Here is a 15,425-nt window from a genome sequence, read left to right as displayed (position 1 = left end):
ATTCATTAAACTAGAAGTTTTTTTTTTTTAATTTATGCATATATAATATTACTAGTTAGCTATGTGACAATACTGAAAGCAGTCGGATTTTCTTCAAAAAAGAATTGCTACGAGATTATGAAAACAAAATCTCATTTTAAAAACATTATGCTGATCAATACTTTTCACGGCAGTCTGCATATAAATTCCCGTCATTTAACAAATTTACTTATCTGAGATTTTCTAAAATAAATATTTAATTTTTACTTACGTTGAAATGCAAACGTTTCGCTGTTCGAATCGTATACGGGCCATTAATATGATCTATAACTTTAGAACGAGATTTCTCAGCACAGGTTCTATATTTTAATTTTTAGAATGAGTACAAATTTTTTCTAACTATAAGTACAGTTAGCGGGAAATATACAAATATCTATATTTCAGAATTACTGAAAGCAAATGTCTACGACCAAAGGATTAGAAATAAAAGGACAGGTAAGGACTTCTGTATGCAAGGTACATACAGGGTGGTCATAAAAAAGCTTCTCCGGTGTATGAACCCCTAGTGGTCTATCCGTTTAACCAATCTAAATGAAATTTCTGATAGTTTTATTTGAACGTATGCGGTCGAGATTGTGATTTAAAACAATAGAGCTCTCACAGTTACGTTTACAATGAATGCATTTCGAAATTTTCGAATGACAACACTCATATTTTCCCTGCTCAAATAGATCAACACACTAAAAAGCCATAAATGGCATTGAAACCATACACGTAAAAAAGACGGCAGCTGCTGGCATATAACATTTGTAAACAAGAGCACTGTAAAGGACCAATGACAACACAAGAGAGAATAGGGAAAAATCTTTTATCAGAATTAACAAGCTTTCAACGTGTATTACGCATAAAATAGAGTCGTCGCGATAGCCATCGCGATCCCATGACCTCACTCCAAAGGATTTCTGTTTCTGATCCTTAGATTTCGTGTAAACTAATGTTACATCAAATGCACTAGATCTGTGAGACTTGAAATATGTCATAAAACTTGAAGACATAGACGATTCATCCTGTGATGTTATGTTCGTCACTGTTATTAACAATCTCCCGCATGCAATGCGTTATCCTCTGCGAAGGTGGACACGTTGAAAACATCTAATAAATTTTTCCCCTGTTCTCTCTTGTGCTGTCATTGGTCCTTTACAATGCTCTTCTTTGCAAATGTTTCACGTCGATGTTTTCCTCGCACGTGTATCGCTTCAACACCATTTATAGTTTATTAATGCTCCGATCAATTTGCTCGAAATGTTTCTACTGCAACCATAATCGTAAGATCTATGTTATTCTAAATCACCACAATTTCGAGTGTATACCTTTAAATAACAAATATATGAGAATGTATTTCGATTGGTTGAGCGGTCAGGCCGCTGAGCTTTCATACATCGGAGAAGATTTTTTTTATGATCACCCTGTATATATTTAGTTATACATGGTTACAAGATTAACAATTTGAGAATTCTAAATCAGTATGAAATATGTACAGTTGCTTCCTCATTCATTTGAGAAATACCTGAATGCAAAATATTACTCTGTTCTTTTTTAATATAAATTTTCTGTATATTTCTGTTTTTTTTTAGGGGGTCATCATCTAGAACGATTTAAGAAGCTAAGGTACAATGAAAGAGTTCCTTAAAATGATATTTTATTTATAACGTTTCAAGCACATAAAACATTTCGAAAGAAATAGCTGCCAAGGTATTTTAAATTATATTAAATATTTTAATATGCTTCATAAATTTAATTCTTGAAAACAAATTAATCCACTTTTTGTTAGAAGAAACTTCTTTTTTCACATTCTAAAAAGCTGCTAAAATATTTACATTTTTTATTTTTTGTTGCTTTGGTAGCAGAAATTTAACTCTGAAGTTTCTCATATTTGTATCTGAACACACATAAACAATATTTCTTCTAAATAAAGCTTTGGGGCCAATGTAAAATAAAGAATTTGAGTACCGTATCTTTCATTCATTCTTCATGATTTACTTTAAAATAACTTATGTTTATGTCATAGTAGATCAGTGTGCAGAAGAATTATGTAAAGAAACTATAGTTCAAATTGATTTTGGATAGAAATATAAGTCGTCTTTCTGGTTCCACCTAAACCACAAGCATAATTAAATGGTCTAAATTTAAAGTTATTCGAATGAATAAATATATTCGCATCTAAATCGCTTTACACTTGATGCTCTGTTCACTTTCACTGTATGTTACGCAAGAAGGAGCTACGTTAACACTATATTATTAGTATGTGAATGTTATCATTCTTGGATTTTTGATATCAGATGACCTGGTCACATATGAACTGATTACGGCTGATAACTGAATTATCAGCCGGACGTGCTTCCAATCGCATCACGAAGGCAGTTGGTAAAGAGTGAGAAAACACATTCCATTTTCTGTCATTTAAAGGGCGACTCAATCGTTAAATCGTGGTCATAACGAATTATCGTTCACGACATCCTTGTTCGAGACAATATAGATTTATTTTAAGCAGAAGACATAAGAAATCAACAATGCTTTCTCCAAGACTTGGACTCCAGATCTTCAAATGCCTGACGAACGTGCTTTGTACCACAAAGACATGCGGCAAGATGAAAAAAATACCTTACATTTATATCAAATTCCATATATTAATTTCTCGGCTACTTTCCATGTGAAATATCTCAGATATGAAAAGTACTGTGCTTTAATACTAAAAGGGTATTTTATTAGATAGTTTAGATATAGAATCAGCACTAATTTTTCTCCCCATTCTACATAAAAACATGGATTTTCTTCTGTTTTCAAACGACTTTAAACTTCTGCAACAATTGTTGGTGATGTAGAGTGGCTTTCCAAAGGTTAACCACGCTATGCAGATTAGTAATTTTGAAAAGGTAGTTAAATCTGGGTAGTTGACGATCGTTTCATATGAAGACAGCAATATGTAAATATCATATGTTACTCTTAATCACAATTGCGTGTCCGAACTAGTTAGTCATTAAAGACGTCAGCATTCTGAAAGGTTTGAGGAGGTTCATTTAAATGTTGATAGGAGGCTTTTGCGAGTTTCGAAGCAAATTGTTAACGATATTCTTGCTTCTACGGCTGAAAGCAGACGAATGGCAGATGGTGAACTGTGGCATGCTATCAGATCCATTGATGCATGACAGTCAATCAAAGATATCGTTCTTTTCATTAGCGTTAATTATTTGGTAACTTTTCGAATGTGGAAACAATTCCGAACAAGTTAAACAGTTGTCTGAGACACGTGCCCTGTCATCCGAAGGTTACAACCCCTTCTTAAGATTGTTAAATTGCTGTCAATCGGAACTGGCTAACGACTTCCATATCTGCTACATTCATGGTTCCAGCGTCAAGATAATATCTGCAAGTACTGCGCATTGAAAGCTTAACGTGAAAGGAATATATGTCCGAGTATTAAACTGTCGCAGATTAGCGCAACATCCTGTTCACTTACAACTAAAGACTTGCCCTGGAATCATATGATAAGCTTGTAAGAGTCTGTAGAGAACGAGGCACAGAGAATCAGGCCCAGAACACCATCGAATTCAGACCATTAGGATGTGGGCTGGAATTTCAGAGGAATATCGCTCCATCTGAAAATATTTAAAAACGGCTGCGCGGTATACTATGACTGCTGCGGGATATCGTGATGAAGACTATACTATGACTATTTAGGTACTGCTGCGGGGGGCACACACTATTGTGAGACTACGATGCAGCTGTTGGCCCTGATTTTCTCCGTATGAATAATAAGATAATGCCCGTCCCAGTCGAGTTGAATGATACCTCAAGAGTGAGGGCATTTCTCGTATGAACTGGAATCCATATTCTCCCTAACTTAATCCCATGAAAAGTCTTTGGCATATTCCTGGGAGTGCTCCTGCTGTTGTGTAGCCTTTTTGCTATCAGTTTCAATGATTTAATTCGGTATTATTTTAATTTGTGTAGCTGATTAACTTTTAATTTAGAGTGATTTTAATATGTTATTCATTACTCTTGATTTTTTGAACAGCTTTAAGAACTTGGTTTAAGAATTAAGGAGTTTTCGATTCAAGAATTTGGTTTAAGAATTAAGGGTTCGAGTTGCAATTGTTTTATTTAATTTGTAATCGTTATTGTTAAAATATCTCAATATTTTTTTAAGAAATTCAAAGCATATTTTTTTAAAAAATTTTTTGGAAAGCTTAACTGTATGGTTAACTGTGTTTTTGCTTTAATTTCTGCCCTCATTCTATAAAATTTACGGATCATTGATTTCTGACTCAGATGGTATATTCGACCTTTAGGATATTATTTTTAGACTTTTAGGTTTAAACATTCCTTTCATCTTTGTACGAAATTCTTGTTTGCTTTCATGCATAAATACGTTTGCTACCTTCGTGCCCAATTTAATGTTAGTTAAAGCTTTACTTTTCAATTTTTGTTGATTTTACGTTCTTAAATTCTTGGAAGTCAGTGTATACGGGAGAGTAACAAATCTCTCTATGTAGCAAGTGCATTATGCATTTGCTTTGCTTTCTAAACAACGTAAGTTATTTCTTCTCCCGATTTTAATTCTTCAGAATTTTTTTTCCTTTAAAAGGTGCATAGTATTTTTATCTTAGGAAAACACTGCTTTCCCTATATGGAAGTACTGAATCCAGTATAAGCCAAACAGTCTGTAATGCTGTTGAGACATGCTGCGAAGGAATTATACGAGCGTCGGGTTTATATATAATTATGTGTTGGCGAGAGGAATTTCCATAATTTTCCGTGAATGCTGCTACATTCTCATGCACTGCGGTACAATGCTAATCTAATGTTATGTCTCTACATAGAATGTGTTTCAAAACTTTTTTTATTTTGGTGGGTCAATCTAGGGCTCGAAGCCTTCAATAATTTAAATTATATATATACAATACTGTAAAAATCATTTAAATAGGTAGTTCCTTGACATTATCAGCACAACCAAGTTCTTTTTATATTAATATTTTAATTTTTGAATTTAAGCTTTTATAAAATTAATAACTGAAGCAATATTATTTATTACTGTTTTTTCTCTCGCTTGATAGAAAACAGCTAATAAAGACAACTGCGAAGAAATACTTGCGAGAAAGATACACTTATTTTAAATACATATCTTCAATAAATAAATTTCAGAATACCAAGCGGATAATTTAAATTATATTTACCTTATTACCCGGAAAACCTGGAGGACCAGGAAGTCCTTGTAAACCTTGCTCACCCTATACAAAATTAAACATTATTAATAAATTATAAAAGAATGTTCATAGTTACGGTTTAATTAATTAATTATTAAATATAAATGATTACAAGTTATTTAAAAAAATAATAGTTTTATAATCCTATAATCATTTCCAATTCCTGAAGCTTAAACAAGCGGCTGAATGTTCCTGAATTTTCGTTAAAGTCTTTAACAAAGTGAAATAGTTAATTGTTTTGGAAAAAAAGATTCAATTTAAAAAAAAAGTTATCTTACTTGAGGGCCCAAAGCACCTGGTTCTCCTGGTAGTCCAGTAAGTCCTTCTACCTATAAAAATATTCATTAATTTCATATTATTAGCCTTCTGGACGAATGTGTATTATTATTAATTTTTTCATTATTATACACTACTGCAATCGTCTCAGACTACATGCGGGCCGAATGCACGATCTAAAAGCAGCTGAATAGCCAGAAAGATTTCTTAACAAATTTTAAAACTCTTTTAGCAAACAAAAAAGCATGAAACTTAATGAGAAATTTTACTTAAATATTTATCAAAACTTACATAACAAAAGTAATAATGCAAAGGAAAAAAATCAAATTTTTATTTATTTTCTGTCTCAATTTGTAACTTAAGCGCACTATCAGCTAAATATACAATTGTAGACTGACAAGTATTTTAGGTAATTCCAATATGTTGAATTAATTACTAAATACCTTCTGGTAATTCTGGTTTTCGGGCTGATAAAATATACTGACTGTAAAAACTGTAGTTTATATTCTGTCACATTACACTAGTCACGCTCCTCTTGTACAATATATAGAGCTTAAAGCCCCCGCCTATATATTCTATCTTTTTGTCTTAGCCTACTTATTCTATCTTAGTTTTTATCGTTCTTCAGTGTTTATTTTAAAAGAAAAAAAGCAAAATTAATTTCTGATTTTATACAAAAATTATTTTTCGGGAAATTTTTCAGAAACTTGCACAAGTTCTTAAAAAATAAAAACAAATATTCTTGAAAAATTCTCTACGAATTTAAAGCGGAATACAAATCAAAGGCCGCTTTTGTTATACATTGCGTTATGCTTCCTTTTGTTAGTAGTGTTCTTATCCTGCAGTCAGAGGAACTTATATCCGTCAGAGATATTGTATAAAAAAAGCACATTATGCAAAGATTATTTAAATTATCTTTACTTACAAAAGTGTACGGATAAAAAATATTTAGGAAACTGATAATATTTATCTTCCAAAAAGTGCTAATAAAATTTTGGAATATATTCTTTTAATTATAAAGTAAATGAATAATCTCAATACATTACCTCTGAATTATAAAAACACGATTTAAATTGTCATTTTTGTAATTGTTTATCAGTGTCTGATACTAAAAGCTAAATTACTAATAAAAAAGCTCTTATCTTTTCACACACATGCCTCTAATTAACCATCTATAGAAAAACTGTTATGTTATCATAAAGAAAATTATCTTTATTTTGTGGAACTTTACTCACTACAACCGCATCTCCAGGTATACCAGGAGGCCCTCTTGGTCCCATAGGTCCAGGAAAGCCCTATTAAAGAGGAGAAAAGGGTATTTTATAGCAATAAGTATTAAATGTACGTTTTAGTCTCTTATCAAAAGAAAATATAAGAAACACTGTTAATGGAACCTTAAGAATAAGATTAATTATACTGTCTCTAGTAATTCAAAATAGAAATAATATTTGTAAAGAAAAAAGTACAATGATTCTGGAAAAAACAGTTGTATATTATTATTATTATTATGATTTGCATTGTATTTGATCACAACGGGCCTTTTACACTTAAAATCACCGAAGACGAATAAGACCCAAAGATTAACTCTACATAATTTATTTTAAAACAGGTCATCCCATAAAAAGTATCTGTGTACTTCTTTTGTTTGGGAAAATTTAACATAAACTTATTTATTTTTTAATTTAAAATGTACTCCCTTTCATTCTTTGCTGGCACCTTAATTGTTACGCAGAGATTTTGTTCCACCAGAGTTTGCAAAACGTCCCTACCAAGTCTATAGATCTTCCAGGATGATACTTGCTATTTAAACTATATTTTCCTGCTTGGAACCACCGTTGACACCGGATTAGTTTTGTTGTCCGATACTCATTACAGCATTAATATCCTTCATAACTATATTTTATTGAACTCAAAAATAAGAACACCTAATATGCTCCATGCTCATTTTTATTATAGCTTTCAGAAATAAATGCTCAAATCGAATTGCGCTCTTCAAAACTTGCATTAAGAATAAGGTAAAATTACAGTAGGTCGATACAGGTAAATTATCCTGTCGCCCTCCAACTTTCATACAAAGGGAAAAAAACGCATTATTTATGGGATGATCTAATACCTTTTTATATCACCTTTTCTTGGAATAAACAGTACTCAGCATATGCTCTAGAAACTTTTGATATCTGCAGCTAAGGCAAAAGAAATTGTGTATTCTCTAAACATGCATAAAATGTGGTTATTATAATTGATAGATTCAATATTTTGTTATAATTCATAGAATAAGATGAGCTCTATAACAGTGCCTTTTTAGATCATCGCAAGAGAGATTTTATGAATATCCACAGCACTGCTGCAGGTATTTGCAGAATAATTAGATTCTTGTAATTATTCTGCAAATACCTGCAGCAGTGCAGTTGATTTCTTAATAGATTCTTGTAACTCAGGAAAGAAATTCAATGCATAAATATTAATATTATTTAAGACTGATTAAGGTTTCGATTCTTTTAAATCCTAATCCGACCAAATTCATGCTGGGTAATTAAATTTTAGCTTTTGCAAAGGCTCTGCGTAGCAAATGCATAATATGCTTGTTACAGATATGTGCATGTGGAAGTAAATTCACATAGTCCAATCAATTCTTCCACTGGGGAATTATATAGAAAATGTTGTACAGATAATAAATGCACAAACATACACACACGCACACCAAAAAAATATTAACATACAAAACAGATTTAAGTAACTCAGCTAATTTTCTCATACAACTTATATATCCTACGTTCTTTAAACTTTAAAATAACGGGGCAAAAGGTAAACATCATGTTTATTAAATGTGGTTTATAAATTATATTTTTATTAAAGTTAATCCATATACAAACCGGAGGCCCTGGATCACCTTGAGGTCCTGGTTCACCTTTCTCTGCTTTCGGTCCCTGTCAAACAAATAATAATAAATTAATTTGAGAAACTTAAATGCAGAATATAAATACGTCTTCCCTTAGGTAATATAGCTTAATTTTTAATTTAAATGATAAAATATAAGTATTCCAAATAAGTGAGGTTGTGCAATCCTAAAACTTATCACCTATGACAAAAGCTCTGCAACCCAACTTCTTTATTACCAGATGTATGAAATATTGTGTGAAAGCAATAAATGAAACAGAAGACCGAAATGTTTAATGAAGCAGACAGGTACAGAATATGCAACCTTAAATTGTTCGATTAAAAGCTATTTTGGAAACATTTGTTCAATAAAAAAATGTCCCAAACATGTTCAACGCAATCTAATATTGTAACGGCACTTTATTGAGATATCATATAACTGTGTAAAAAAACTGGACCGAAAGAATTCTGGGATAAAATGATTAAATAATATCAATTACTTGGTGTTGAAGGTGACAGATCAGAACTGCACAACATAAAGAACACTAGATATAAATGAATAATAGGCGTACGTACTTAAGACGTAATACGGTAAATGAACAATGTACTTAAACTTATGAGACGTGGAAAAAGAAGAAAACATAAACAAATGTTGAGTGGATCATGATAACTGCTGTGCCATGTTTATCGGTCCACTTAACTAAAATGGGATATGTTGCTATATAGTATATACCGACCGAGACTTGAAACTGACACTCTACTGGACTCCTACTAACGCCCATGTCTTCTACAGCTACATCCACGTTAGCATTCCATGCCTCAACGACGACGAGAGCTAGACCCACGTCAGCCAGGCTGCTACTAGGACTTAAACACAGTTCCATATTTCTTCCTTTCCAGCACCGCGTAGACGCAAGGGGAAATGCATGTTTCCCGACAATAATAATAATAAGATATAATTATTTATCAATGATACGACTAAATTGGTTTACTTAAAAATACGTGATCAAAATCAGAAGCAAACTCACACATATAAATCAGCTGTTATAAGACAATAAATAATTTTATAAAACTATTATCCTTAATTGTGACTGATAATCATAATAACGGTGATGCGTGAAATGAGTATCCGTTATTTCCTTGGGCAAGGAATTTGCCAGTCGTATTTTATTTCAAAATGTGGATTTCATTTCCAAAATTTCGAAAAATTTCATTTCCACTGTTTTTGTTTTTCTTGGTGTTTGTTTTTCAAAACTTAATATTTTTCTCAAAGGTAAAAAAATGTGATGATATGAAGGCGTGTCCTATACTTTCAGAACTACTGTTGTACGTAACACATTTATTTCCTTAGACAGTGAAACACACAGGTGGAACAAGAGACTTGTTTGTCAAAGTAAGGATATTTTACGACTATTGATTTTTCTATCATAAGCTTACTTCGGCAGAAAATGCACGCAAAGGAAGTTATTTCTAACGATAACATCTTTTTTTTAGGATAATAGAATTATTTACTTACCGGCACTCCAGGTAGTCCAGTAGGTCCAATATCTCCTTTGATACCAGGCACACCCTGAAAAAAAAATATCTATTATTTTCGGATTTGTAATCGATTGCGCGTTATTGAAGTGCCATTTAAATTTGAGCGTAATTTTTTTATAAATTACACGAATACGTAATAAGATATGTAAGAATCAAAGGAATGATCTGAAAGTTTTTAACTTACGCGGCGTAACTTTAATTTCATAAATACTATTACAAAATTATATATTAAATCAAATTAAAAAACCGGTTTATTTTTAAGAGATTTGACTTTCATAATAAAATTAGAATAAAAAGAAGTTAATGTAGACTAAAATTTTGAATATCTTTCGCTCATTCGGCAGTCAAAAGGATCATAAAAGCTAAAACACTTCGAAAAAACAGTTAACCTTTTACTTCTTTGATACGTTCTTTTTGTCACATTTACGTTTTGAATGGCTGAATAGAAACACACAGTTATAGTTTAAGAAATACGAAAGTTAGTCTTTAGCCTTGACAGTTTTGGTATAACATGAAGTTTATTTTTTACATGAAAGAAAAAAAAATCTTAGTAAGTCATGCCTTGTTTACCTCTTTTTGTTTTCTCTATAACTGCTCACAAACATCAGTACTCCTATTTGGACTATTCAGTAAACAAAAAGGTTCTAACTCTGAATTTTCAAGTAATTTTGTGTTTTTTCGCGTAAATGTGTTGTAAATTCGTTAACAATGAGTTTTAGGAAAGTTAATGAAAGGAATCAAGCAACGAAGAAAATTGTTAGGATCAATATGCAGGTTAAAAATGTGCTGCTGTAAAATATGAAGATAACGTGTTTATCCGATACTTCGCTATACAATACCGTATGACGCGTAAAATCGTGTCTAGAATCGTGAGAAACAAAGATACCATTAAGGCAGCTAAGATGGCAAACGGGTTGAAATCTATTGCCAAACTAAGGTCAGAGACGCTGCTGCATGCTAAAAAATTGCTTTTGATTTGGATAACATCAAAACATTTACGTACAGTATAATTTGCAATGCTTCATTTATATATAGTATATATTTTAACAACTGCATTAGTGTATGATTATTTTCATAGGAACAAATTAGTGATTTTCCCTTTATTGAAAAAGTTCGTAATTTCCTTTGGTATACGTTCAAGACCTGAAACAGGCTAATAACGTATACTATTGTGGTTGTAATAATGATTTGCATTTATGGGGTAATTATAAAATTTCTCGGGAATATATTTTTCTGTACTTAGAGCGAACTCGCAGATCTTTAAACTAAGCATAAATAAGTATATACAGTGAGAAAAGTGAAACTTTTTCAAAATCCCGGTACTGCAATTTAAAAATAAAATTTAATTTTCGGAGCTTAGTCTTATTGTTCGCACTACTTTGTCAGTCCTACAAGACAATCTTAGAAGCTTTTAAAATTTTTCTGCCAAGAAATCTCGTTAATGACGTAGTTTCTCCTTGGATGCTGTCAGATTTTTACAATTCCAAGTGAAACACAGCTGCAACTGCGCCCGCTACTTCAACAACAACGTTATAATAGTTACACCAAGCTCCAACGAAACTGCAGCTTGCGATAGATTTTTGACTACATCTGCTAGTTACATCGGACCTCTTCATTTATTTACTCTGCGAAAATATACAAACTGTATGACTTAGATCCCTTTCTAGCGTTTCTGCAAATGTGAATGGAATCCATGATTCTAGTTTCCAGTACCACCCTTAAAAGGCATTTTTTATAAATTATTCTTTTGAAACTTCTGCGTATCGTTATAGTCACAACTATTTACACTCGCCCCTGCCCCCCGAAAAAAATTAATGACTCTGGTAATAATATGAGGATGAAATTTTTTTGTTGTCGTTGTTCGACTAATAGGATGAAGAGAAACATTTTTTACATCCGCACCTCTTTTACCCTCTATAATCTATATTTTATATATTATTTATTCTGTATTTCTATATTCGTATAATCTATATTTTATATATTATTTATTCTGTATTTCTATATTCGTATAATCTATATTTGATTGTGTATTAGAAAACATTCAGTTGTAGCTGGATAAAGTAAAAGGAGCATTATCATGTTTTAATTAGTCTACAGTTAAATAATTTTATTTTTGATAAGTTATTTTAACTTATAAATCTTTTCTTTTAAATTTTTATGTAGATAATTTGCTGCTCCTGCTAAGTTTGCATCTTATGCGAATGTTTCTATCTCCCTATTTTTCTTTCGATCGGGGATAATATAACCAGTGCCATGTAAACACTTATATAATAGTCTCATATACATCTTAAAAAAATTAATTTTCTCTGGGCAAGCTTATTGTTAATTAGAAATCTTCTCATAATCTTTTATGATTAACTTTGAAATATTAAGAAAGGGAACCGTGCTTATAGGTTTTTTATTTGCATTTAGAAAATTCTTTTCATCTCCATAATTTTTAGAAAACACCTTCATTACATTTAGCACCTATTTCGAAATTATGTAATCTTAAACATTCCTAATTAGTCAATTCTATGGATACTTGATTGCGTATACTTGAAAAGTCTTCGGAAAAGAGTAATTATTTTTTTAAAAAGTTCCACAGAACTGATTCATACTCAGTTAAGATTAAATATCATCCTAAAACTCCGGATATCAATAAACTGAAAGTAAAGGTATGATTACATTGCAAATAAAAACAAAATTTTATGTAAATATAAATTATTTATAAAATAAAGAATTTAAGTCGCGTTTTTGAAAGAACAGCCGTTAATTTTAAGAGTGTTTCGTGAGTATATTAACATAACACAGCATTAGATGAGTGATATTTTAATAGAGGAACTTAGTTTGTTTATTTAACTTATTAATGTATAAACTTATTATCAATCTCTTTTTATTTTATAATTATTTTTACAATACCAAACGGGTTTCATTCAGTACATTTTAAAGATTTTTTAAGAGCTATGTAAATATTGTGATTACGTCATATTGTCTTCCGAATTTATTGTTCAAAATCAGCCATTCCGCATACGCACTCTAAAACCTTCACATAATTATTGCTTTGCAGTAGAAATCATATCAGAGAAATCACAAGTGTAGTATACCTGATTTATCTTTTCTATCAGAATAATTATAAGGTATTTCTTAAGGTATTTTCTTATTTTAATAATTATAAGGTTAATTATAAGGCTCCGTGGTGTAGTGGTTTCGAACACTGGGCCGGTATTCCAGAGGTCCGTGATTTGATTCCCTGCGAAGACGTTTGCTCATTTTTCATCTTGTCTGTTCCCCCAAAAAAAGTATCTAATGTCTCGCCATTTCGGACGCCACTATAGTGGCGTCCGAAATAAAAGGGTCGTGTATGATGAATCTCCACACCCAGGATTTGGCGATTGGGACACCTAAAACCCCAGTCACCTTTTAAAAGGGGAAATATATAAGGTATTTCTCCTGCCTTGCTAGAGTGCCTTCCTGGTGTAGTGGTTCTGCACGCTGGACCGGTATTCCAGAGGTCCGTGGCTCGATTCCCGGCGAAAGCAATTGCTCATTTTTCATCTTGCCTGCTCCCTTTCCCCACCCCAAAAAAATACCTAATGTCTCTACATAATAATTCTTTTATTCTTATTTCTTTCATTATAATATTTTTCAGTTTGCAGTTTTGGATTCTGATTTTCTAATAAAATATTTCCTCCAGGTATATTTCTTTTTATTGCTATACATATGTTTTAGCTTTTATGCCTCATCAAATGTTTATTCTATTTGCTTGATATTTAGCTAAAGATAGCCCTTTCATTCTAAGTAATAAAATGAAAGATTAAGTACATCGTTCATTTTAAATTTTGAAGTGATCTTTCAATATATCACAAAGCAGATTCTCAAGTTGCACTCGATATGCTTGCTAATTCTCTGAGCCGATTAGTTATCCTTTTGTTGTTTCACATCAAATATTTATTTTGTGAATAGACGGATCGAAGTGCTGGGATACAATTTAACTTATGGATAGTATATAATATGAGTTTACCTCTTGTCTGTTATCTCCAAAAAAGCGGAAGTAATTTTGCATTGCATTTTTTTTTTTTTTTTTTTTTGCAGATAGTTGAAGTCTAGAGAACATATTTCAATTATTTTATTTTATTCGTTTGTTGCGCGCATTTGGGACTGCGATACAAGTCGTAACGCAAATTCGTATGCCAGGCTTTGTACCTTTTTTTTGAAGTTTAGATAATCTCTTGTTTTAGAATAGGCATATCAAGGGTATTTTCTTCGCAAACCGTGCCCCATAACCACGACAACGACGGCTGTGGAAAAAATATCGAGTTCTTTAATTTGCTACAACCCCTTTATTTCAGTCGCCCGGCGATGACGACGCACATTAGGATCGTAAATAAGGGATGTTCACGGCGGCCTTGATGTGCAGAATTAGAATATAGTAGACTTCGAGGAATAATGAGTTTAATATTATAAGTCAGCATTTGGCTATGCAATACAAAGAAATGAGAAACGTTTTTTACAACACAAACATTGTAATGTTTATTATATAACTGCATAAATACTTGCCAGGCTGCATTAATTATACATTGTAAAGTAACAATCCCTCGAAAACGAACTTCAAGGAACTGAAAGTGGGACTCACTACTCGGGTTAAAACAGCTGAAGTCCCTTGGTATACCGAATTCAAAATCAGCTTCTGTTAATTCCTATCTCACAAAGACCCACTCTAAAATGGGTTTCCGCTCTACTGACCTTCTGGCGAAGCAGGCAGCTAATGGCACGGGATTACTAGAAGACCAACTTAACTTCCTTGGCCTCAGATTAAACGAGCAACTTTGATAAGCTTACTATAAAACTGGCAAAGTAGATAGATGGTCGGAGGCAACATAGAAATCAAGACTCATCGTGCTAGCCTAACACAATTCGTGACAGGTCATGGGCCACTCCCAGTATATTTCAACAGATTTAGGCTTAGGGCTACAGTCTTCTGCGAATGCGGAGAGAAAGGTGACACGGACCATTATTACTTTCATTGTGGTAATACACAGAACATGGCAATTAATGAAGCCAGCGGACTGTGCCTGGGTAATGTGAATGTCTAACACACTCAAAAACGCAGCAGCCCTGGGTAAAATAAAGAAAATCTAAAGACGCGGAGTAAACAGAAATCACCATGTTTTGTTACCTATTGTGTGTGAAATTATCAGAGTTTAAAGCAGATAATCAGGATAACGCTAGGAGTCTGCAGTTAGCAAGCTAAATCAAGCCCCGAATTACTAGTAAATTTATCATAGATTAGTAAGGCTTGTTTTCATTCAACAAAACGCATAAATTTAAACGATTGTTTCAGTTGCTTAATACGATTATTGATATGAACTTATAAGGTATTTCTCCCGCTTCCTAGCGTGCCTTCGTGGTTTAGTGGTTCTGCACGCTGGGCCGGTATTCCAGAGGTCCGTGGCTCGATTCCCGGTGAAGGCGTTTGCTCATTTTCCATCTTGCCTGCTTTCCCCCCAAAAA

At 32.4% G+C, this 15,425-nt stretch overlaps 1 protein-coding gene across 2 annotated transcripts in view; it reads right to left on the bottom strand.

Moving 5' to 3' along the window:
* The window catches only part of LOC118195415 (uncharacterized), a 432,135-nt gene that overhangs the window by 171,932 nt on the left and 244,778 nt on the right, over positions 1-15,425 (bottom strand). For both annotated transcript variants that reach the window (XM_085820678.1, XM_085820679.1), the window contains exons 11-15: positions 9,913-9,966; positions 8,393-8,446; positions 6,755-6,814; positions 5,522-5,572; positions 5,214-5,267 (exon numbers count right to left, since the gene is read on the bottom strand). In XM_085820678.1, the coding sequence (XP_085676804.1) occupies positions 5,214-5,267; positions 5,522-5,572; positions 6,755-6,814; positions 8,393-8,446; positions 9,913-9,966 (273 nt within the window). The remainder of the gene's footprint in view (positions 1-5,213; positions 5,268-5,521; positions 5,573-6,754; positions 6,815-8,392; positions 8,447-9,912; positions 9,967-15,425) is intronic.

This window comes from Stegodyphus dumicola, chromosome 7 (genome assembly GCF_044657685.1).
Source record: "Stegodyphus dumicola isolate Sdum_Otavi_A_Nest chromosome 7, ASM4465768v1".
NCBI lineage: Eukaryota > Metazoa > Arthropoda > Arachnida > Araneae > Eresidae > Stegodyphus > Stegodyphus dumicola.
The sequence above is the reverse complement of the archived record's forward strand: the minus strand, read 5'-3'. Positions and strand labels throughout refer to the sequence as shown.